The sequence below is a fragment of the Falco punctatus genome (genome assembly GCF_963210335.1).
Source record: "Falco punctatus genome assembly, chromosome: 4".
NCBI lineage: Eukaryota > Metazoa > Chordata > Aves > Falconiformes > Falconidae > Falco > Falco punctatus.
In genome coordinates, this window is record NC_137583.1 from 21,078,117 (window position 1) to 21,102,705 (window position 24,589).

The 24,589-nt window shown below is 43.4% G+C and overlaps 1 protein-coding gene across 15 annotated transcripts in view; it reads left to right on the top strand.

Moving 5' to 3' along the window:
- The window catches only part of CHL1 (cell adhesion molecule L1 like), a 149,513-nt gene that overhangs the window by 80,148 nt on the left and 44,776 nt on the right, over positions 1-24,589 (top strand). For 8 of the 15 annotated variants that reach the window (XR_013927781.1, XM_080385331.1, XM_080385342.1 and 5 more), the window contains 7 exons: positions 2,483-5,569; positions 7,561-7,666; positions 9,307-9,497; positions 18,218-18,340; positions 19,444-19,614; positions 21,373-21,420; positions 23,299-23,419. Coding sequence is in view for 14 of the 15 variants with exons in the window: in XM_080385331.1 (XP_080241457.1) it covers positions 5,479-5,569; positions 7,561-7,666; positions 9,307-9,497; positions 18,218-18,340; positions 19,444-19,614; positions 21,373-21,420; positions 23,299-23,419 (851 nt within the window). In the remaining variant the exon portion in view is untranslated. The remainder of the gene's footprint in view (positions 1-2,482; positions 5,570-7,560; positions 7,667-9,306; positions 9,498-18,217; positions 18,341-19,443; positions 19,615-21,372; positions 21,421-23,298; positions 23,420-24,589) is intronic. The other 7 variants (XM_080385337.1, XM_080385332.1, XM_080385344.1 and 4 more) reach the window with 3 other exon arrangements.

The following is a 24,589-nucleotide window of genomic DNA, read 5'->3' on the forward strand; positions in this document are numbered from 1 at the left end:
TAAAACGAAGGATCCTTATGAATATTGCTTCTCATCTTTTCTAAACTCTGCCTGGGAGGTTGGTGGGGTGATGTCAGGGTTGGGGGGCAGGGGGGAAGAACTGTAGCTGCATAGATATTGTTGCTGTAGCATTATGGTCAAGGTTTCACTAGCATAAATCTCAACCTTTCTTAGCTAATTAGAGAAGTAGGGAGGTATTCCCACTTGTGGCATGGAAAAACAGAGAGATGATCAATTCTTCATGTTCCTGGGGCTCTGCCTGTATCCCAGGGGACCATGGCCCCTCTTTGGGAGCTGCTGTGGGACTGCATGTCCCACGCTGGACACATTTTCATTCCTCCTGAGTTGTTTGTCAGCCGTTTGCTGGAAGGCTCTGCAGCAGAGGGGAGAAAGGGGCGTAATGGATCACTGGGGTGGAGATGAACACTTTCTGAGTTGAAGTCCTTGTCATTATAGGTGTCACCTGCAGTGTCCCCTGAGCAGGGTTGTGCAGCTTGGAGCAGCAATGGTGGAGCAGGCAGGTGGAGCATCCCTGCTGCCCCCCACTCTCAAATACCTCAGCACATGAGGTTGCTCGCTGAGATCTTTGATCAAGTCTCATCTGCTCTGGGTTTCATACCACCAGCCTCATCAAAGAGGCCCTCAGAGGTGGCAGGGCTTCAGGAGACTTGCCTTCGGATGGGGGCATGGGTGGGAGCCCCCCCAGCTGCCAGGTCCAGGCTGAGCTGGAGCTGTGCATGGTGCAGGGATGGAGGCAAAGGCATCACTTCTGGGCAGGGACTGATTTTCTTTGGGGATGGGGGACCATTGTGACTGTGTCTGGGATTTTTTTTTTCTTCTTCTGTGATTGTAACTGAGAAAGAGTGAGAGTATTTAATTAAGCTCCTGTTCTATAGAGTCACTTAACTTGTAACATACAGTATAATTAAACAACCAGATTTTTATTTCTTATACCAGGGAACAATTGTTTTTTTCCAGAGTTTTGTTCTGTTATTCTGTAATTCAGGCCATACTGAAGGTTATAATTTCTAATTACTGCTGGCTTTTATTTAACAATTCTGTAAACATGTATGTTACTGACAAATCTGATTCTAGCTAATGAAAAGGTCAGCCCAGAAATGTACCAGTATTAAGCTGTGGGAATCCAGTACTTTCATGAATATTTGTGCTGTACAGGACTTACACAAGGTCCAAATCTTGTATATTTTAAGGGGGAACTGAGTAGCTGAGATTGGTGCCATATTTAGTAGTGCAGTACAATTTCTCTTGGAAGCAGTAGACTAGTAATCTGGGAATTTTGGCTGTCATCCTGCTACTATTTATGAGCAATTTTAATGTAGTAATTACATGTAGGGAAAATTGTTCACTAGGTTGATGAGATAAATGGAATTTTTTTTCTTGTTTAGTAGTCCAATGTTTGTATTACACGCTTCTGGAAGCAATGGTATACAATAAAAGAATCTTGGAACTGCATCACTCCTTAGAAATACTGATATTTTGAAAGATTTGCTCACTGTAAGTTAAAGGCAGCTCATTAAATAAACAAATGAGCTGTCCTTAGAGCAATCAGTATTTACTATTAACTGAACAGCACAGTAAATAATGAATTGCAGGTAAGGAACTACAGATAAGTATTTGCAGTGAATTCAAATTACTTGACTTAAGCCTGAGGCGGAGAAAAGCTAACATAAAGATAGGAAAGGAGGGAGGAGGGGGAAAAGAAAAAGGGAGAGAAGGGATCTTATTGTAAAATTTGCTGTAGCGATACATGCTCATCCGTTGTGCCGAGGAAAGGTTCTCATCAGGAATCTTCTGCCCCCCTCCCTGGTGCAAGGGGTGCTGCAGCCATCTCCCGGTGAGAACAAAGGAGGATGTGGAATTCCTGGGAGAAAACAGGGGTCCACAGCAAGCTTTGGGCCTGGTCCAGCACACTGCCTCGGAGAGCAGGGCTGGTGTTTTTACCAAGGTCCAGGGTTTTGCAAGTTGCTTGCTGGTGCTCACAGGACCCCAGGACAGTGCCGTGCTTTGGCACCGGCGAGACCGAAACCTGCCCGTAGCTGCCAAGTGCTTGCGCAGCTCCCTCATTTATTTCTCCAAATTACTTAAGCAGTTAAATTGCTCATTTTCTAGGAACTGGCACAAGATGAGAAATTTTGGTTTGGACTTTAATCATCGTAAGAGTGAAAGATCGCGCTGCCTGAAGTTTGGGTAGGCGGCTGTGTTCAGTGCCGGGATGGGTGAGGGTTTGGGGCATGTCTGATATTGCTCGTTTAGGAAGGGGCTGGAGGTTGTTTGGGTGCTGGGGGTGGGAGGAAATGTCAGTGATTTAATCAGGGACTCTGCAGTTTCAGCTGAGCTGTGGGCCTGAGGCTTGGTAGGACAGCTAAACACGTGACAGCCATACTAAACGCCTGACGCTTGGCAGCCCTGTCTATACATCACCTTAAATAAGGTTAATCGCTTGACGCAGGTCTCCTTGCAGGGAGGACGTATGTCTCAGCTGTCCGTCTGCTGAGGACCATCGCTGCCCAGAACAGGGCACAGAGGAACAACCGATGGAGATGTGCATTAAGTGTTAGCCTTCCCCAACAACTGCTGTCACAACCGGCACAGCCAGGATAACGCCTCCGCCACTCTATTAAGGGTAATATTTATATAACGCGTGAATGGGAGGCTTGTCTTGCTGGATAGTTATCACTAGGTAAATACTTCTGCAGAGATACTACTGCTTAATTCACATCACCCCAGGACTGTACCTCATGGAAACTGCCACAGAATAAAGTGGCAGAGGTTAAATGCAGCTGCAGGGAGATTTCCAAGTGGCCTTTGGAAGTATCCGACTGCCGTGCACAAGTCCAGCGCCATCAGTCCCCAAGTGCTCGCTGCTTCCAAATGCTGGTGCTGTCGGTCCCTGCATTAGTATTCAACACAGGGAAAAAGAGTGAGGCGCTAGACAGAACAACTAATTACAGCAGCCTGCAGAGGCAAGTCGTACCACGTGATAAAGGATATCCTTTTCATTTAGTACATTTCTTCTTTGCTCTCTGTTGCTTTATTAAAAAAAAAAAAAAAAAAGTCTGAGCTAATGGGTTTGGTTAAGGAATCAAGCTGTTTTGGTGTTTTTTCTTGATTTTAATCTGGATCTATACAATGCTTTATATCAGTCATATAAAAAGAAACTTCCTACTCCTCAGTCTGCAACCTTAGCAAGCTGCACACCTCCTCTTGTCTTAGCTCCCCTTTCTCTGGTTGGCATCCTGACACGGGCTGCTCCAGTCCCCAGAGCTGTCAGCAGATGGGGGGAGAAGAGGGCTTCACCACCACTGATGCACCATCTGCAAGCAGCAGCACTGGTCAGATTTTGATGAGCCTAAATTGCAGCTGTGTGGCTAGAGGGTTTTCTGTCAGAGCAGCTGTGTTACCATGGATGACACAGATCTGGAGCTAAGCATCTGCCAAGACCAGGTAAGGCAGGGTAGGAGAGCCCAGTGCTGCGGTTACAAAAGTGCAGCACTCAGGTAGCTGGGGTGGCTGTGGGTCGTGGGCACCCCCCTGTGCTATGATGCCCTCCAGGTTTTATTGGTCTGGGGTTTGGAAAGGTCTCTTGCTTGCAAGTTAGAGCTAGGAGAAATCAAAATGAGGGAAGTATCGACTGCCACAAACCAGCGCTTACTGATGTTGCCCAATTCTGCCTGATTTGAACCCAGACACAGGCTGGGGGTGGCAGCTCAGCCAGCAGGTCTCTCGTCCCTGCTGGTGCCCTTCTGTGCCAGCCCCGTATGCGGAGCAAGGCACTAAGCAGATTAGTCAGCTTCTTCCATCAGCGAGCCCTCGGTGCCCGAGATACTTACAAGACATCTGTTTTTTAGCCTCATTTCTAAACAAATGAAGCTTATGCGATTATTGCATCTGTCTCACGTCCTCTTGTCGGCCAATTTCAATCTTCACCCAGTAATTTTGGTCTCAAAGACCTTGACTTCAAGAAAGTTTTTGTGAATTAGTGACCACGTGAACTGGAGACCACATGGACAGAAATTATCCTGCTAAAGACTCTGAAGAAGGGGACACAGCACAACCTGTCGCTCGTCTCCGAGAGCTGATGCAAGAGGGAGCGTGCAGGGTAAACGGGAGATCTCTGCTTTATGCCTGTGTTTTGTAGCGGTCCAGCAAACCAACCATCAGGAGAAAAACCCATGGACTGGAGCATGTGGGCTGTGTGGCTCGGCGCTGTCTCTGCTCCAGCTGCAGGCAGCTGTGCTGGGGAAGGGCGAGCATCCCCGGCGTGCTGCCCAGGTCCCACCTCCTGCCTGCCCCCACAGGCCAACTGCTCTCGGTGATCCCGGGATTGCTTTTCTGATCCGTGGATTAACTGGGTGGGATGTGCAAAGATACAAGAGCTGTGTGCAAACCGGGCTTAGTCTGGAAATCCATTGCCGTGCTCGTACGGCTCTGCCTGCGAGCTGGGCGCTTGAATTGGAGCTCGCGGTGCCGTGCAGGGCTGGGCTGCTGGCGGGTTTGTCTTTGCCTCCAGCACAGTAGCCTTGTCTTGAAAATTTGCTCTTGCAAAATTATCTTGACAACTGAGGCCTAAAATCTCTTGAGACTGAGGTCCCTTAAGTGCTACGTGTTAGGTGCACAGGTAGAGAGCATCTTACACTGGTTAATATTTCACTGAGGTACTGTGAATGATGCTGACAACTGAAATCCTCCGTACACCCACATTTGTAGAACTCTCTCTCCTTTACTCCTCTGCGTGTTACACTTAAGTGCTTGTTAGAGCTGAGTATGTCTCTCCTCTTGGCACCCATCTGACGTTTTTGCCTTGTAATGCAGAACCTAAGGATGTATAATGGATTGTCTAAAACCTACTTATAGTAGTTTTGAGATTATAGAGGAAAGGCAAAGGTTTCGTGCTTTGGTCCTTATTAATGAACTGAACTAGACTGTGTCCTTTTTTAAGCATAAACAAAAGATAAAAGACGTATGGGATTTACGAACAAGGTCATTAGTCTACCACATTTCTCTCATTAGGATGTTACATTACTTTCCAACTTACACAACTCTCATTAGAAAAATATATGAACTGGAATGATTACAAATATACCATATTTTAAACTGTCCCTACTTTTAATTGCAAAACAAAAAATAATTATACTTGTGTGCTATAATGGATTTGTACTGTTGTGCGTGTATTTTTTATCAAAAATTTAATAGAGGACCTTCCTGAATCCAGGGGGTGGGAAGAGAGGAGAGGAAATTCTACCACTTACTGCAAATTGCAGTTTAGCTGTGAATCCTGAAGTATTGCTTTAATTCAGTAACATTGTTAAAACTAAGTTAATATTGTAAGCTGATACGGCTGTTTCTTCTCCTTGCTAGACTTTCCATTTCACATCCTTACGTCTGATTTGAAGTGACGGTGAGAGGAAGCATAAGGTATCTCTCATTCTGTTTGGACTCCTTGTTTACAGAAGAGTGATGGAGATGCTATTAAGCACAAAAGGGATCACCATATGCCTGTTTTTCTTTGTATTGAGTTTGGCAGCAGCTATTGAAATACCATTATCAGGTGAGTTGTAGCTATTTACTGAACACTTTGCCGTTTTCTTTTGGTATCTTCTTTTATTATTTTTTTTTTTTTTTACCTTTCCCCAAAGAAAAAAATTAAATCCTGCTTTACAATTGTTCCATTTTGAATTTAATTCTGCCAGAACATGGCCTTTGGGAAATTCAGATGTGATAAAAATGTAAGCTACTGTGTATGGACTTGTTTAAGCATAGCAGTAAACTTGTCTAATAACATATACCTGGTGTTTGTGATCCAACGTACTGCTTAGCTCTGAGGATTTGGTTTTGTCCTTCACATAAATTCCTCATTTTGCCTTTTTGCCTCTGAATCTCCCGGAAGATTGTTTGATGTACAGATACCCTTACTTACTTGTCTTGCAACCTACCATTTCGGTCTGAAAAAGGAGCAGGTGTATGTCTCAGGGCGTACATTAGTCCCCAGAGAAGTATTTCCTACGCCTTGTATACCGCCCCAGGGAGCGCCTCCTTTATCCCTCTGCGATGCATTCAAACTGCCTGTTTTACATGGTTGGTGTGGTTTCAGGACACGCGTAAAATACGGGATGAAGCTCGAGGGGGACAATGCAATGAAAGCCAGTGGACCCCACTGTCTGGAGTACAGCCCAGACCTCCCAGGCTTTGGGTTTTTTTCCAATGTAAATGGATCAGGAGGGCTGCAAACTACAGGTTGCTTTTTGGGGGGCAGGAAACCACAACAAAGCAAAATGCAGCAATATTGGGTTTTAAGAATGACAGTGGGGGAAAACAAATAAATAACCCTCAGGAAAAAGAAATGTAGGTTCTTTGCAGGGCTTTGGGTGCTGTAGCCTCAGAGTAGGACACGGGCCAGTTTCAGGGCATCAAGTGGACCTGCCATGAGCTGTTAGCACTCTGGGGGTCTGCCCTGGCTGCAAAGGAGAAGGCAACCAAGCAGGTTTCTAGGGTATTTTTCTAAAGCTATCCAAACTTGTTTAACAGCATTTGGAAGTAGAAGGTTTTTCTGGAGGAAGGTACCGCAGTGGCTCCTTGTGTTTAAATAAAGCAAAAGTGGAGCTGTGACTGTGAAGCGTGGGGCAAAGTGTCTGGGCATCCACTGCTTTTATATACCTACACAGGGGAGCCACCTAGCCCTTAATTTGCTTTAATGAAGCATTTTATATTTTAATAAAAAGGAATTATGTCTGATCAGTGAAGCTGGTGGGCTTCGAAGTGTTCAGCTTTGAGACCACATGGTATGGCAAGACACCACGTTTTGCTCCAGCTTTGAGTTTCCTGGTCTTGAAAGAGAAACCAAAGATGAATTTTCTTCCTGGCTGTTTATACTGATGTGGTGATCCTGTTATCGCCAGCTCCACCGCAGGAGGCATTTACCCTTGTGTGGCTCTGTTACACAGATATTCACAACACTGTAATGCCCTTTGAAAAAATAGTGAAATATCATTGTGTGGCCATGTGACTGGAAACAGCTCTTCCCCCGCTGCACCCCGGAGGGGGACTTCAGCCATCTTTGCAGTCGATGGATTTCCTGGCAATTTTATCGAGGATGGAGAAAGAAGATTGCTTCTTCATGTGTGTATAGCTGTGCCTGGATTAAAAAGCTGGTTATTGACCACCACTGAATAGATTCCCCGGCCCACACACCCACACGTTGGCTTTGGCTTTAGCTTTAGCATGGCTGCAGCCCTCCCGTGCCCTGGGTGGGTTGGCCATGCATGGACTCGCATGCAGGCGATGCCTGTGGGCGGCTGGCAGAGCACGGTGCATGTTGCCAAGCTGTCCCCTGCCTGCTGAGGCCATGACATTGGTCACTTGGGGGAGCAGAGAGCAGTGCCGATGCCAGGAAGATGATGATTGTCGTCCTCTGGGGTTTCTGTTTGAGCAGCCGTTTGCAGGAGTTTGGCAATCCTGACATTGTCCCTTTCCAAGAAAGGGCCTGAGCAGAGCGCGGTTTGGCTGGGATGGTGCTGTAACCCGGTACCTCTTTGTGTTCAGTTGCACAGCTTCCAATAATCACGGAGCAGTCTCACACCCAGGTTGCCTACCCTTTTGATGAGGACTTCACAATTAAATGTGAAGCTAGAGGAAACCCACAGCCCACGTGAGTACTGCTTTCACCTGTGGAACCAAGCAGCAATTAATTTCGATTTTAACCTTTGCCAAACATTGTTCTGGTTCTGAAGAGGGGAGGAAGAGCTGAGGTGCAGTGACCTGCTCATCATCGTGAGGCGACAATAAGGTTTGAGTTTCCATTGAGGTCATTCAGCTTTTGTTGCTCCTTCTCTTCCGCTTGCTCTGGGAATTGACAGCAGCATGCCTTTTTCTTGTCAGGAGATGTTTTGTTTCTCTACCATGTGCTACGTTCACCCCGTGATTTAAAAAGGCTTGCCTGGGCTGTGCTGCAAAAGATAGGAGGTGTGTAAGGGTAGTCAAAGGGTCCCAGCTGCCCTTCTGCCTTTTCCGCAGCAACCCTAAAACCACCAACCCAGCGAAACCCTGTATTCAGAGATCACATTTGCATTTTATCAGATGCCTTGTCTGTACCTAACATCATCATGTCTGTGGTGGTTTCAAATATACACATAAGGAGTTACTCAAATAAATAGCCAAAGCTTTATGTGTTTTACACCACTGTAAAAAGGAAAAAGATTTGTAATGAAAATGTGATTAACAAAAATGTAATAATAACATAGTAAAAGATCCTCGTGAGACTTTGGCACTGGCTGATGTATGGGCTAAATTAATAGCTAGTTTGCATGTCATTTTTACACTTTAATCCTTCCCTTCTTTCTCTGTGACATAATTTAAACTTGCTTTAAAAAGGCAGTTGTTACTTTATATCAAGATGATTTTATCATTTTAATTGAGCTCTGAACAGAGATGTGTAGCATAGGAACAAACTCCTTTGTTTCACTGTTTCTCAGCGGATCAATGAGAAGTTTTCTGGTATATTTAAATGTGGTAGTGCTGGTTAGGCGGTGGGAACCCGTGTTCCCCTCCATACTGTAGCAAGGCAGTTTTGCCAATACTAGTGAGGTGCTAAAAAATAAGTTTCTGTTGACATTAATGTATTCTCTTAAAACACTGCAAAATGTTGAAAAAGGTACGTCTTCCACTAAATGCATGTTATACTGTAATTTCCAACAGTCTTGGGTTTTGGATCAGTTTAGCCCAATCTCAGTCCATCTGAGACTTCCAGATCGATAAACTATGACCAGTACTTCAGCATTCATCAGAATCACACCCCGGTAGCATCAAAGCTACAAGTGATTCTATGTCAAGACCAGGAGAAACTCTGGAGTCATTTCAGTTTGCACCGGGTTCAGCCGTGGTGTCTGCTGTAGATGGTGGGAAGAGCTCCTGTCAGTTCTTGCCGGTCAGAAGTACCAACTCTCCTACAGAAGGAGCTTTTTTTTGCAAACCTTTAGTTCCTTTCACTGTGTGGCTCTTGCTTTCACAGACAGTCTCTCTCGTTTATTGCCCTTGCCTTAAGCTTTGTATTCTGATCTCGTGTCACAGTCAGTTATCCAAATGTAAAGTGTCTGATAGGAGAGACATGCCCAGTAGCTACACAAGTTATAGGAGCACAGTGGTCATTTTATCACTCAACTCTCTCCTTTGACATCATTTTTTCCCTTTCATTTTAGTGGTACACTATTGGACCCAATTTACCACTAGTTTTGTACCACAGTGCGCTCTGTTCTGTGACCTGTCCTTTGTAACACCTGTATTATTTTTCAGCTTTAACTGGACAAAGGATGGAAAACCGTTCGATTTATTATCTGACCCGAGGATAGTTGCATCTAACAACTCTGGAACATTTGTGATTCAAAACCGTGGAATCATCACCAGTTTTCAAGGGAAATACCGTTGCTTTGCATCCAATGTACTGGGAACTGCCATGTCAGAAGAAATTGAGCTAATTGTTCCAAGTAAGGGCTTTTACTTTGCTTTGGTTGGTTTGGATTTTTTAATACAAAATCTGTGTTTCCTCAAATTAAATGGGAAAGAACTAGTTTCTGGGCTGGTGTATGGTAAAACACACACAGTTTGTTATTCAGTGGCTATTGGAAGGAAACAGTCTGTATGCTCCCTGGCATTATGTTATTTTGTTCCTGGTTTTGAGGGCAGAAACCAAATCTGAATGCAGGATTTCAGACAGAACCACTGGATTATCAATGCCTTACAGGTTTCCAAGCGCTGATACTGACACTCCTTTACCAAGTCTAATTAATACAAGTCAATTGGGTAGATTATGTATATGTTTTCCCAGATACATTAGTTTGGAAAACATTTATTTACTTTTCCTTGCTGAGAATCGTCTATCCCACTTTGCCTCAAGAGGGTGGGTTAGTGGGTAAATTAGTATAAGTTTTTTAATAGCCATCTCAGGAGAGCTGAATGTTCAATGACAGAAAATTATTATTTGCTTTGATTTACTATTTAAATGCCTTTATAAAGCACTTGCTTTGCCTTTGCCCTAAAACCCATAAGAATTCTTTTCTGATTCATATTTGTTTAGAGACACTATTTGCTCTTGTGATGCTTCCACTTCTAATTCTTTTCTCTTTCTATAAAGGAGAAAGCATAAATATTGATGAGAGTTGCAGTCTGGTAAATTCTTTACTTAATCTGAGCAGAGACAATTTGTTTGTGAGCTGATGCCAGCACATCTTGACAATACAGAAATTAAAATATTTGAAGAGAGAAAACAAATAGCAGAAAAAATGGCAGAGTAGCTGTCTTAACAGCAGTACAGTTATTGAAAGGTATTAGCTGTTCATGAAAGGTAGCAATGATGGCATAGATCGTGAAATAATGTTAGAAATATATTAAAAATGTAGTGGGTAATAAAGGAATAGGAAGAAAGCAAAATTGGTTTGAGTCAGGTCACTTTGGGGAAGTGATGTAAAAGACACTTGTGAGTTTGGGGGGTCTCCGGAGTTAAATTTAGAGTGATCTGTCTAATATTGGAGAAGTCTATTTGATAAAGGATTAGGAATAATGTGATGCTTTCGCTTTCCAAACATTTATTGGAAAGCAAATGCTGTTAAGTATCATAAGACTGTAATATTTCAGCTTGGCAGCCGTGACTGAGTGCCCAGAAATTGGGAGGACAATCTGGTCTCCATCTCAGAGCAAGGAACATGAAATCAGAAGCTGTGGGGAAGGACAGAAGAAATAGCAGTTTATTACTGCAAAATAGAAACCGATGCAGATGGTTGAAAGCTGAAGGGGAAGTGATCCAGTCAACTGCGCGTTCGTTAGGCTGATATCAGTAGCATTCAGGGTTTGGTATAAATACTTATGGGGAGAATATTAAAGGCGTAGAATGGAATGAGAAACGAGCTCAAAAACATAGTAGTGACAGTGACTGATCCTAGAAACTTGCTCTTCCATCCTTAGCACAGAGGGAGGGCAGAGGGGGAAATGGGTGATTTCAAGGACCAGGTTTATAGGAGTGGGATGAAACTTACTGGTACTCAGTTCAAGGTCTTGATTAGGACAGCATTGATACAACTGGCTTTGTACTAATGCACTTAGGCACTTGTAGTTTGGAAGTAACATGGGAAGGCGAACACACAATTGGTCTTAAATTCAGGATCAAAATGTATGAAATTAGAAGAGAAAAACTTGAAACAGAACCTTCCTAGCATGAGTAGGAAGGACGAGGAACTTCCCTGGCTCCACCACGGAGCAGGATGAGAAGGTGAAGCAGACTGTGTGGTGTAGTTGGGTGGCATAGAAGAAGCAGAGAATCAGCAGTGCAGTGGAATTATTTTTCAGACTAGATCCTGCATTCCCAGGTTCCTACAATATTTTGGTGTTAGGAGATCTGAAAGCACTTGCCCATGTGGAATTGGTACATCCACATGACAGGGTGTCTCCACAGTCTTCTCAGCCTTTGCAGTGACAGGAGATGGCTACCTACAACACCTACTTCTAACAAGTCAACACGGATGAAATGGGCTGTGAGAAACATGCATAATCATTTTTGTCATGTGTTCTCCATAGGAAATAATCCTGAGGAGCATTGTGGACATAGCAGGGGGTGGGAGAGTCGTGGTGCTGTGGTCACGTTGAAAACAAGACACATTGCAGGGGCTGGGAGAGGGCTCCTAAGGATGCCATCTGAATGTATTTTTAGGAGTGCTCCTCATGAAAGACATGATTTATTTTTCTTCCAGACAGTTTTATGTTGGGGTTTTCTTTCCCCCCTTGGGAAATTCATTTAATGTTGCACTGTATTACATAGTATTCTCTAATGCAGAAGCTTCGCGTTTGATGAGGAATTAACAAGATTACAGCTATTGCTGTATGGTTTAGTCTCTACTAACTTGCAGTTGCTTTAGGAGAATAGCATTCCTGAGCAGAGGAGAACTGCACAAAGTTTTAGGACAGTGAGTTGAAGTTTATTGAACTAATGATGTAAGTTGGCTCCACAGGTAGGACAGTGCTGCTGATGTCAACGGGAGTTTCAGGCGGGAACAGGAGAGTGACGCTGTTACTCAGAGCTTTAGACAGGACATAATTATTCATTTTGGATTCTGGCCAGGGCAGTGGGGGTTAATACGATTTCTCTTAAGCAAAATGGCTCAGACTCATTAATTTTCAGAGGAGTCAAGACCTCAGTGTGATGTTTCAGTGAAAGTATGTCACCTCCAGCAGCAGAATGTTCTGATACTCCATTGCTACTGAACTAAAGAAGTTGCTTAAAAATGTAAAACCAGGATGAGTTGATGTCTGTGTCTGGGATTATTGAATCTGTACTCAGAGCAGATATTTTTTGCTTTTAAAGAAAAATAGTCTATACTAGCTTGACTAGATATTAAATATACTAGGGGTAGTTAGCAACAAATTAATAGAGAAGTTGCAAACATGGTTGATATCAGATATGAGAAATTTCAGTGCTAATACACGCAAAGTCCTAAATCCAGAAAATAAGTAAATGGTACAGATAATACATTAGAGGGATTTACCCAACTCCCACAACTTTTTAAAGCACATTTACTTTTATTCACACTCTTCTGCCATCAAGTTTTTCACTTAATGGGGCAATGTAGATTCTGCAAATTCAATCAGGATTCAGAGAGACACCTTTGGTTTTCTAAAGTGCTGGATAGTCTACAACTGTGGTCAAGTGAAAGAGAGCTGCTGGTGCACAGACCCGATGTAAATTAGGCAGTCACTGACACAGAAGCGTTTGGGATGAATTACCTCTATTCACCCACAGGTTTTGAAGCAGAGACTGGTACATGTGAGATCACTACATGCATTCATGATAATGATGCAGAGGTGGCAGTGCTTTGCCAGCTGTATTCAAGTAAAATGTAAGCTACTTGGCAAGTCACTATGCCAATGAAGTGAAGAAAAACCTAGCAAGTCAGACTAGGCCAGTTTTTTTCATAAATTACATTTACACTGAGTAGTAGAATACTGGGTCTGTAAGGTTGCTGCTGAAAAGGAGAACAAAAGATTGTTTACTCACAGTAGTCGTTCCAGGAAAGCAATAGAAATGTCAGCAGAAATGATCATTAAATCTCACATACATAATGAAAATGCCACACCTCCCCTATATATGATGACATTAAGGAGAGTGGGGAAGAATGGGGTCCGTGGATCTCTATATGTTTCCATGGTTTACAAAGTCCAGATTGTTACAAGATACATGCAGCATGAAAATGAATTTAAATGGTGAGAACACAGACTTCAGCTACCCTCCTCCTGTATTTAGGGAATCTGTTGCTTGAATTACTGAGTAGGACCAATGCCAGAGGAAGGAGAGAAGTAGTACAGTTTAAACTTCTTTAATTAACTGTAGTGTAAAAGACTGCATTAAGATTTATGCTTGTATTTCCAAAGCTGCTGCTCCAAAAGACTGAAGATTTGAGGATGGAACATAGCCTAAACATAAAACTGTCCAGTGCTATGCCAATGATGTTAGTTCTAGAATTCCCAAAGAAAGCAAAACCTGTGTTAATATTAAAAAAAAAAAAAAGCCAAAAAACCCCCAACAGATCTGAATATTGTGAAATCATTGAAATCGTTAAGAGACATTGTGCTAATACTAAAATAGTAAGTCTCAGTAACACGCTTTGTGAACGTGTTCAGTCTTCCCTTTATGGAAGAGGAAACACAAGAGAGGAACTCAGGGAGACTTTGCAGACAATGGGAATTACGTTTAAACCTCTTGCCTCCTAAACCAGTGTCCCAAACCTTTGAAAGCTTTTCTGGCCATCTGCATTGTTGGGATCACTCTGATTGTTGCCAGCAACCATTGTTTTGGAAAAGGCGATACAGAGATCTATACAGAAAATAAGACCATCACTTTATTCCATCCACCCATCCATTCCATCCATCCATCCATCATAAAAGCTTCTTCGAGAGCGAGTGGACTGACAGCCACAGTCTTCCTGACAGCCAGACTTTCCTAACTTTTTCAATGTAATGCAGCAATTAAAAAAAATCCATAAATAAGAAGGATCATATCTCATAAACAGTTCAAAGGCTGCAATGAAAATTACAGATTTAACTACTGCTTATGCTACATGGATCAGAATATCAATTGATGCACTGAGATGAGTACTGGAAGCTGCCACAACTGCATTCAGTACAACTTATGTGGTCAGTGGCTGCAAGTCACGTTTAAGATTCTTTGATATGATGTGTTGAATACACAAGATATAGACGTGTATTACAAATCAGTCAGCTAGTAATTAGGGTGTCTGAGGAGCTGGGAATTTCTAGGATATGGACATTTATTGACTATTTCCACTTACCCTCGCTCTAACATCCTTTAAGGATTTATTTGCATAGAAGAATGTAAAAAATATCCATGGTGGGTCAGGCTAAATGTCCATCTAGCCCAGGACACATCTCCAGCAGAATCCGCAGAGAAGGTTATAAAAACAGACCTGGTGTATGTTTTCCAACAAGAGTTTCCCAAAATATTTCCTACTTGCTGATTTGCCATGAGTTGGCTCCCATTTTACACCAGATACCGGTAGAAACCAGACACAGGGTTCTCAAGGACTTCTGCAGTTACCTGGAGAAACCCTTTTCCTGCAGTTAAATTTCTCAACGCTTCACCCAGAAACGTGTGAAATAGCCGTTTGGATGGGCTCCATTCTTATAGAAACTGGTATAATTTGCCACACTGGATACAGCCACAGTTGCGTGGAGTCACCGTAGCCAGCAGCAGGGCAAAAACTGAGCTGCAGGACGAAGTGTGCTGGTCGGTACCTGTCAGCCCTGCTGGGGACCGCAGCACCCCAACTTGTTGCCGTGTTTCTGAATCCGTACTGCTCAACTCAAATTTAGATTTGATATTGCGATGTACTGATCCCCCTCCTGTTTGCTTTTTGTTGAGACGCTGCATTTTCTGAACAGCTCAGAAGGAGGAGGGGGTGCCCCAGGCTCCTTCCTGAAATTTCTCTTGGCCAACCTAATTTGCCAGTGGTATTTCAGCCTAATCCGAAGCACAGTTCAGTCACTGAACTTTGAGTCACCCCAGGGATTAAACAGAGCCTGGTTCCATGCACAAATGACTCTGGACACTGATAATCTTCCATTTCCAGGGTTTACACGCTGGTAAAGCACTGAAATTCTGGGGCTGGAGTGTGGTACAGCCTTACGGTGCAGCCGTGTCAGGAAGTAATACTTGGGTAGCGAAGCCCTTCCCAAAAGTGTTTTGAGAGCTTTACGTGTCACAGTGGGCTTTTAGAAGATGTCTCCGTAACAGAAGTCAGGTGTGCAGTTTTTCATCTTCCCTATGGCAGTTTCATCCATGCCACTTGATTGCTTGTGTCATGAGAGCCATCCTGCTGGCAGTTCAGCGAGCCTTTGTCGGAGTCATTAAATAATGTTGTTCTCCCCTGTGTTATGGATATGTGAGAGGTAGCACTTGGAGCTATACTGGATCCTCTGTCCTCTCTCATTATATCCGTGTGTGGGGAATTGCATGAAAGATTGACATGACAGTTTTAATGGTATCGCTGCAAAGAGATCAATTGGCTGTAAATTTTACAGTGTCCATGTGCTGCATTGATAACTCCATACAGTATTAAACACTTTCATGGCACAATTAATCTTGTATGATACTTTCGAGCTTAATTCAACTGTGATAGTTTCTGTGATCAGCCACAAATCAGTAGTGATTGATTCTGGAATATCCACTAATTAAAACAGAGGAACACTGGGAAAACAAATAGAAATTCTGGCTACATATACATACTGAAGACTAATGCGCAAGAGCCAAAGCCTAATGTAGGAGTAGTTTCTTGGTTCTAATAAATCTCCTCACGCAGAATTCAGTGCAGTTCTTTTTCTAGCCTTTGAGACTGATGGGACCCCAGCAAGAAGATATGCTTGTTGGAAGGTTGGGCTCAGGAATTTATCACAAAAGTTGAGTTTTCCTTTCTTGCAAAACTTCAAGGGTTCAAAACGCTCAAAGTCATGCACTGAAGGGGAAAATCAACGTTTCCCAATGTTTTTCACAATGAACTAAGCAAAACAAAGCAGCGTGGGAGCACCCGGGGGGTTCAAGTGCTTGTTGGAGGGGGGGAACGGTTGGGTTCAGGTCACTACTTCCCCCAGTGAGACCCCAAGGGGACATCTGGGCCCATGCTGGGACGAGTGTCTGTGCTGCAGCTGATGGCACTGAGACCATGATTTTTCACTGTCTCCTGGTGGGACTTGCTATATTTCTGTACAGTTCTGTAATTATTCGCTACAGAAATTGATTGAGAAGACCAGTGGTTATGGCACCCGCCTGGGATATGGGAGACCCAGATATAGTTGTGCCAAATGAGGCAAAAAATTGGTTTGAACAAGAGTTTCCAATGTCCTAGAGGAATGATCTGAATATTAGTCTGTTTGCTGGTTTCTCTGGTTTAGTCAGAAATCCCTTATCCCTCGCCTGATCCAGCTCTCTTAAAGTTTTGGGGCGAGTGATGTGCTTTTGGGAATAAGTAAGCTTAAGATCAAGGAATTGGCTTTTTCCTGCTAGGAAATGTTCCATCTCTCTAGAAGTCAGCAGATATATTTTCCAGGGCTTGGAGACTACAGGTTATTGAACATACTGGGTTTGAATATGTAGTTGCCTTTGTTATCTGAAATGTCACCTACCGAGTGAGCGATTCTTATTAGCTCCATTTTGCCTCTCCTAAGAATTCATAATGTATTAATAATCCTCCTGGAGATAAAATCTATGCACAGTCTGCATTCAGGCAATCAGCATTATAGTGATTGTTTCTTTTTATGTTTACTAACCCTACAATGTGTGAAGTCTGCTCGGAGTCCTGGCCCTGTGTTTCTCACCTCCTCCTTTGGCCCGACTCCTGCAGTGTGATGCTGCAGATACTCTGCGGAGCTGCTGGACCACTGATGTTTCAGTTTACTATCAGAGTTCCCTGTCATGACTTGAACACCAGGATGGCAATATTTGCTGTGCCAGTTTGACTGCACAGCCAGGACGCTTTCACTTATTTGCGTTTAATTGCTGTTAAATGTGCTGTTGCCTGAACTGAAACTTTTGCTAGCTTGAACTTGCCTGAAACGAAAGCAGGTGACATCAACCCTGAAACTCTCTTAGCTAAAGTCGTTTAAGGAGTGGTTATGTTTTGCAGACTCAATTCTTTGCAATAATCTCTGAGCTGCAGGCTCCCAGTGCTTGCTTTGGCGTGGGCTCTAGCCTAGCACCGCTTCCCCTTTCTTGGATATGCTCTGGTTGCATTTTGGGCTGCCGAGACTGGCCAGGTTGCTGAGGTTTGCCAAGTGTGGTTCAGGCTTTGGACAGTCTGCTGGCATCAGTGCTGCTGCTCTGGGTGATTAAACAAGTCCTTGATCCATTAATTATTTAACCTATATTTATGCCCAAATAGTGCAGCCCTTGTGCACCCCTGCGTGTTCTTCTGTGCAAAGCCTGTCTCTGCATCCCGGAGGACCAGCTTGCTGAGGAGTTCTGTGGGTCTGCGCAGCAGGTTTTACACCTGAGGGGCTGAGGAGGCAATATGGTCTCCAAGCCACACTTCTGCTTCATCTGATTCTAGAGGTGGATAAGAATTGGGACGACTCCAGGCACAGGGCAGAATAGCTGCCTGATGTCTGTCCCCACCTGCATTGACTTGCAGTGGCTTCTTGGGAATCGCTTTTTAGCTAAGATTTCCCAGCACATCCTGCGCTCCCAGACTGGTCTCTGATCTCCTGGGAACAGCCTGCGACCCATCAGCGCACAGTCCTTTACACCAGTCTTGTCCTCAGGCTGCGGTTCCGTGTGCCTTTGAGACGTCCCTTCCACACCATACACACAACGGAGCTATAGAAAGCATTTGAAAATAAATGTATTAAAATAAAGCCTAAGTGAAGCTCACAGACATCACAGACAAGGGTTAAACATCACCATCCGGTTCAGTACTGGGTTTCAATACTACAGTCTGTGTGCTGTATGAATAAGGAATGCAGCAGAGGTTTCTTACACTTAGTAAAATGCATCATTACTTTGTATCACTTTGTAAATAATGGTAGTAACTGGAGGCAGAGAATGCAAAGGCTGATGTTAAGGTCAGTATTTATTAATAAGTATATTAAGGGGGAAGCAAAGGGCAAAATTTTAAAAGGTAACGATAAAAGAGGAACTTCTTTGCTTTTTTAGGTGTACCAAAATTCCCCAAAGAAAAAATCGAGCCTCTTGATGTGGAGCATGGTGATTCTGTGATTTTGCACTGTAACCCCCCAAAAGGCATCCCGCCTTTGCATATCTATTGGATGAATATCGGTAAGTAAACAATTCTTACACAATTCATATGCGGAGACTCAAAACATTTGTCTTCCAGAGCAGTTTCATTATGGATTCATAATTGATGGGAATGGTAATTGTGCAAGTGCTTAGGAAAAAGATCTGGGTATTGAAAAACAAAATTGAAAAATTGAGGCTGCAGGTATGTTTTTACATAGCATAAATTGTAGAGTGCATTGACACAATATATTATTAAATATGAGATATTAGAAAGCTTATGTATTGGTAAGTGAGTCTACCAGTAATGAGAACTACTGCATTTACAGGAGGGAGGATAAAATATGTCGATATATTATTTCTATCATTTCTGTTTTCCTTTCTTCATAAATTAATAGTTGATTTACGATGCTAAGAAAAAAATATCTGTCAGGTATGGATAATGAGTTCCTTGTGGGTTTCTGTTGTGTTATTCTTCAGCATTGGTGTTCTGCAGGAATGTCTGGCTCTTGTGAAGCAGAGTAACTCAGATTGCCTCCGTGCCACACGGGGTTTGTTGCTGTTGCTGACCGAGTACTTGCAGAGACAGGGTGCCAGACTACACCTCTGATCTCACACGGCAGCCTCTCTACTCCTGACATACGTATTTAGCACAGACCTGCATTTGGCTGGATCAACAATGAGACAGTGCAGCAGCCTGAGTTCGTACTAACACTGCTCTGCTGTAAATCTGTAGTTACAGAAGAGCAAAGCGCTTGGCAGCCCAGCTGTGGGGGGGCATCTCTAAATGGGGACCGCGTGTCACCATTACAGGCCTTTGTATCGGAGAGAGGTGCTGGAAATGTCATTTCACCTGAGCAGGAACTTTGTACTGAGCATTTTTTTTATCATCAGTTTTTCATTAACCATTATTTTCCACATATTTTATATGTAAATATATATATTGTTATAGAAAAATAATTCCGTTATGATTTGTATGTTGAATATTGGTAAATAACCCATGGGTTGTGCTGAGTCTTCTCCCTCTCTCGCCTCAAAGTTACATCCTGTATCTGGAAACGAGTGTATGGCAGGAGAGCATTAGTAGTCGCATTGGTGAGCCAGCTCAGTATCATTACCATATCATAATTATTTTTTCTTGCTAGATTTGCAGCACATTCCGCAAGATGAAAGGGTCTCCATGAGCCTTAAGGGAGATCTCTACTTCGCAAATGTGGAAGAAAATGACAGTCGGAGTGATTATTGCTGCTTTGCAGCATTTCCAAGACTGAGGACAATTGTACAGAAAATGCCAATGACGCTGAAGGTTTCCCGCTGTAAGTCTGTGGCTGAGCAGTTGCTTGATTTCTGTTGTTTTTTTCCTTTTTAACTCCCCAGGCATCAGCGAATGCAGATGTGTGGTCCTGTGTCTCTGATGCGATTCTCTCTGAAGAAAATGCATGTTACTGTGCTTATGCCTGCGTTATTAACCTTACTCTAAGAGCTGAATTCAACTGATAAAAGCTGTTTGCAGCTGTCAGGTCCCAGAAGTTCCCTGGTCTTCCTGCTGTTCTCCCCCCAGTGAAAGCCAACAATGCACTGGGGAGATCCGCTTCTCTTGCAGGTTACTGATAAATGGGGCTTCACCGGGTCTGGAGGACCTGGATGGCCACCACCTCCCTGGGCACAGCCCTGGTTTGATCGAGGTGCAGAACATGGTTGGGAAATACGGGGCTTTCCAGGTCTCTGCAGGATGCCTGGAGCATCAGTAGCGACATGAGGCATTTTCCATTTCCTTAATGAAATGTTGTGTAGGGAACATCAGGTTTTATTTACTTATTTAATTTAACATTGCTATGTTCCTGTAGTCTCCAAGGATCTTATACAAAAGATGGTTGCAGGTACTTTCCCTGCCCCTAAGTCTCACCGGGGCTGTGGGGTTTGCTGTCCTGTTGTCGTTTGTCCAGGGCACCGTCTGTGGTATCAAACTGCTAATTCAAGCTGCATGAAGCCACTAAATATATGGGATGTACAACTATCAGTCTTAGAAATGGAGGAAAAGAATAAAAATACCCAGGGGAAAAAAACCAACACAAAAAACCATCCTTTTAGGGCACACTCAGCTGCATGAAACCTGCAAAGCCCAGCAGAAGCCAGTGGAATGAATGCAGCTGGTACCAGCTGGAGATCCATCCTGCTTTGCCTGAATCTCTTCGGGCTGTAATAGTTTCTGGTGTGACTTGTGCCCCTCGCTGAGACTGCCTGCTCCCTTCATATCACTCTTTTGTGTCACTAACACTTCTGACCTTTTGGGGTTCTGCAGCCCAGAAAGCCAAGGAGATTTTTCTTTGTGAACGAAAGCCTGATATTTAATACATGATTGTGAGAGTCTTCTTGTTGGTGTAAAAGGATAAAGGTTTAATGATGGCTTTCAATATCTTGATACTTGCTTAAACTGTATCTTGCGATAACAATGGTTAGAAAAATACCAAAGTGGAATGTTGCTGCCTTGTGGCTTTCCCGATGGGTCCAGCCCCACAGGCAGTCACACAGGGACTGCAGGAGTGAGGTGGGGATGGGCTGTGGGGCTTCTGATAGCCCTGGCGGTGGCCCAGCACCACACTTCAGCACCTGCACCTTCCCATCGCAGCCACCAGTCTGAGTGCAGGCAAAGCAGTGCCTTTAGTACAGGTACTGTATAAAATACATATATATATAAAAAAAAAAAAAAAAAAAAAAAAGTTGAGCAATAAGGAAAAGGAGGCTGGATATATTATTTCATCAAATCTCTGCACAGTGGATGCTTAGGCCCAAGTGATTTTGTTATTGTACCAGCTATCTAGGATGAAATGATGGTTGTATTACTCATGAAGTATTTTACTGAACAATATGTATCTTTGAAGAGTTTTCTTTGTATTTTCAGAAATGTGTTGGTCATCTATTGCTTTGCTTTATATTTTTTCCTCGTTTCTTTCTTTTATGCCAGATATTGGGGAGGGGGGGGGCATGTTTTTGTTTTGGTTGATTTATTATTTCTTTTGATTCTATATCAATTATGCATGTTTGTGTTTGGTTGTCACTTTTATTTATTTCAGTTAAGCATGCTAATGACTCAGGCTCACCTAACGCTGCAGTTACTAAGGGTGAGTTGAATGCGTCTGTTATTTAGCCTTTAAACTGGGAATCTCCCAGCTGGGACAAAATGTGAGCTGCTGCTCAGGAAAAAGAAAAAGAAAAAATCACAAAAGCCATTTTATTGTGATGGGATGGATTTAAGTGGTCCATGGAGTGCAATTTGCTCATCTTGTACTTTCTGACAGAAATCTGAAGGTTTTTTAACAAAGAGCTAGTTTTCTTACTTGAGAAAAGAGCATTCACATTTCATTATGTGATGTAAGTAAGGAGGCTGACGTCCTGGGTTTCTGGTGTTACCAGTTCAGAGCAGGAGCCAGAGCTGGATGCTCCAAACCTTCCTCTGGTGGTTATGAAGATGCTGGCATTAGGTACCCACTGTTTGAAACCGCAAATTCATGTCCGAAGGGTCACCCTGGGGCTGCTCCGGGGGGAGCTTGAAGTGTGGATTTGCAGAGCTTTAGGCACTGTGTGTTAGCCGTCCCCACGGACCCTGTACCGGCAGTGGGTGGGAGCTGGCGCTGCTTGGCTGGGCATCGCCCTGTCTGACACTGCTCATCCTGGGGCTTCACATCTGCCCTCGCTCTGTGCCCCTTTTGGGGAGCAATGTCCTGAAAACACTCTGCTGAGGTTTAGGCAGGCAGCGTGGGTAAGCCAGAAGGCAGCTAGCGGCTCTTTCTGCAACTCTCCATCCATTTAATTTTGTTTAAAATAAGTGAAAATAGGAGTCTTGGGTTATGTATTTAGCTCTTGACTCTGATTTATGTGGTTAAGTTGCTTTTGAGAGTCTCTATTTTTTGAAACACCCGGTTTGAATCTCCTGAGCAGCCCCATTTTGCTGGAGAGGTGCTGGGGGTTTGGGGAAGGGGGTTCTCCTGGCGTCTGTCGGGGTGGATCAGCCCTGCAGCCCCAGGAGGCTGAGCCTTGCGAGCAGAACAAGCAGGGCTTGTGCAGAGTGACGGACACTCAACAGAACAGTTTTTCCCTCGAAGAGATGTTCTGAACTCCTGTTGCCAGTTGGGAAAGGGGACGGCCTGCCTTTGGCGGTGGGAGGCGGAGGGCAGATGGGACACGTGCGAGCGTATCCAGAGGCACCAAAGTGTTTTGCTGCAGCTCTGAGCACTCGTGACACAGATTTGTAGATATACAAAGCAAGGGGACAGAAGAAAAAATTTATAAAATGGTTCAGAGAGATACATGTAGTCTTTTACCAAATCATCCATAACTGACTGTTTTTGAAGAACTAGTACCATTTGGGGACTTATTCATTACTGTGCTAATTGTTATTATAGTGATAACTGGATAGCCATTTAACTCCATGCGTATTTCATCATGAAACCATTGTTTGGCAGGCTGGAACAAATGGTCCGTTGAAATCAAATGCAGGTCAATCTTGTTTTATTATTTTAACAGTCTTCCTTACAAATTGTATCTCCATTACTGTAGATTTAATAATTATAGCAAGAAGGACATTTCTGTAGGATGGTCAAGTCAGGAAAGATGGGCTTTCATCTGATATCTGAAAGGTGATGGAGGCAATGCAGAAGAACGGTGCTAAGAAAGGTGGTGTGGGAGCAGGTCAGCAGCTGAGAAGACTGGTGTACCAGGGGTGGCTGAGGTGTGCGATGGAAAGAACCAGTGCTGATAAAGCAGGACATGAAACCATAGGAAAAAAGGCTTCACCAGTGCTGCTGCCTGTTGTTATCGCTGTAGCCATGGTCTGACTGTTACCAGGAGAAATAGGAGAGTCCTGGATTAGTCTCAAACTTTATAAATAAAAAAGAAAATTTAAAAATCAATATCCAAAAACCTTCTGACAGAAGTAATGTTTGTGGCGTTATTGAAGAATAAGCAAAGGCTCTTACCTTTCATTTTATTTTATTTTTTAGCAAACTTTATCAAGGAAAGAAAACCCAAACTGCTGATCCCTCCTGAATCTGCTGGCAGTAGCTCATCAGTCACTGTCATCAAGGGAGGTGTCCTGCTCCTGGAATGTATTGCCGAAGGGCTGTGAGTAATGCACAATACTGCACAAACTTAATCACCTTTTGAAATAGAACTGAACAAAGAAAAAGCTATGTTAACAATTATACAACTACAAAAGAATATACCTATAATATATATAATAATATACTGCCTTATGCAGTTTGAAGTTGATCCTCACTGCCAAGTTTTTTTGAGGCAGGCAGACTCCTTGTAAAGCAGTACAGAGCTGGCACGCAGAGTTTATGTATTTGTTACTGCTATAGCCTATAAACAAGTAACTAAAATCATAGCATGGTAAGTATTGATTTTTTATATATATATATTTGCTGTTACATTAAAAAAAGCCTGTTATCAAACTTTTTTCACTAGTACTGCTTTTGAGATGTTGAGAAGCTAAATAACAACAGAACTCAGGTTTTGTGGTTTGGCTAACAACCTGTAATATTTCTTTTCTAGTTTTGCCAATTCAGTTTTGGTTCAATGCTCAAGAATCATTTAGAACTTTACTTGGTGTCAGATCTCGGGTTTTTAAAAGCAAAGCTCTTGAGTGATGTAATATAAGACATCCATTAAAGAAGAGTCCCGTGGAGGGAAATCGGTGATCCATCTAGCCCAGCTGCGGTGGGAGATGCTGGCTCAGGAGCGCATGTGAACCTGGCCGCTTCCTGCGGTCCGGTTGCCCGCACCCAGAATTTCCATGGAAAGGATGTTCCTTCCATGATGTTCCCACAGATGACAATATGTCACAGATCAAAGCCCACAGCTATGTAAAAGTAGTGAACTGGAGTCAGCTGTGTTGGCTTGACCCCTAAAACAAACGGTAATGAGCTAATTTCAGGTTTAGTTCCAGTGTTTCTTGCTTGGGCTTATTCCTGTGCACCTCCCCGGTGCTTTGTGCTGCACAGGGTAGCTCGAGCTGGTTATTGCTGTCAGCATTTATGTTAGTTACAGCACTACTCAAGCTCTAGTTGTGGATCTGGCTGCACTAAGTACGGCAGAGTATCTCCTTGATGAGATGGTTGCTGTAAGAATATAGGGAAGGGTTAAAGTAGATGGCGGGTGATGGGGAATCAGGACAATTTTGGTCCTTGTTGTAAATAACACAGGATGAAATAAAAGTAAGGAAGGAAAGGGAATGGCTGAATAGATGTTAAGTGCGGTCCTCACGACGAAGCTCTGAATGCCCCTCTCAGC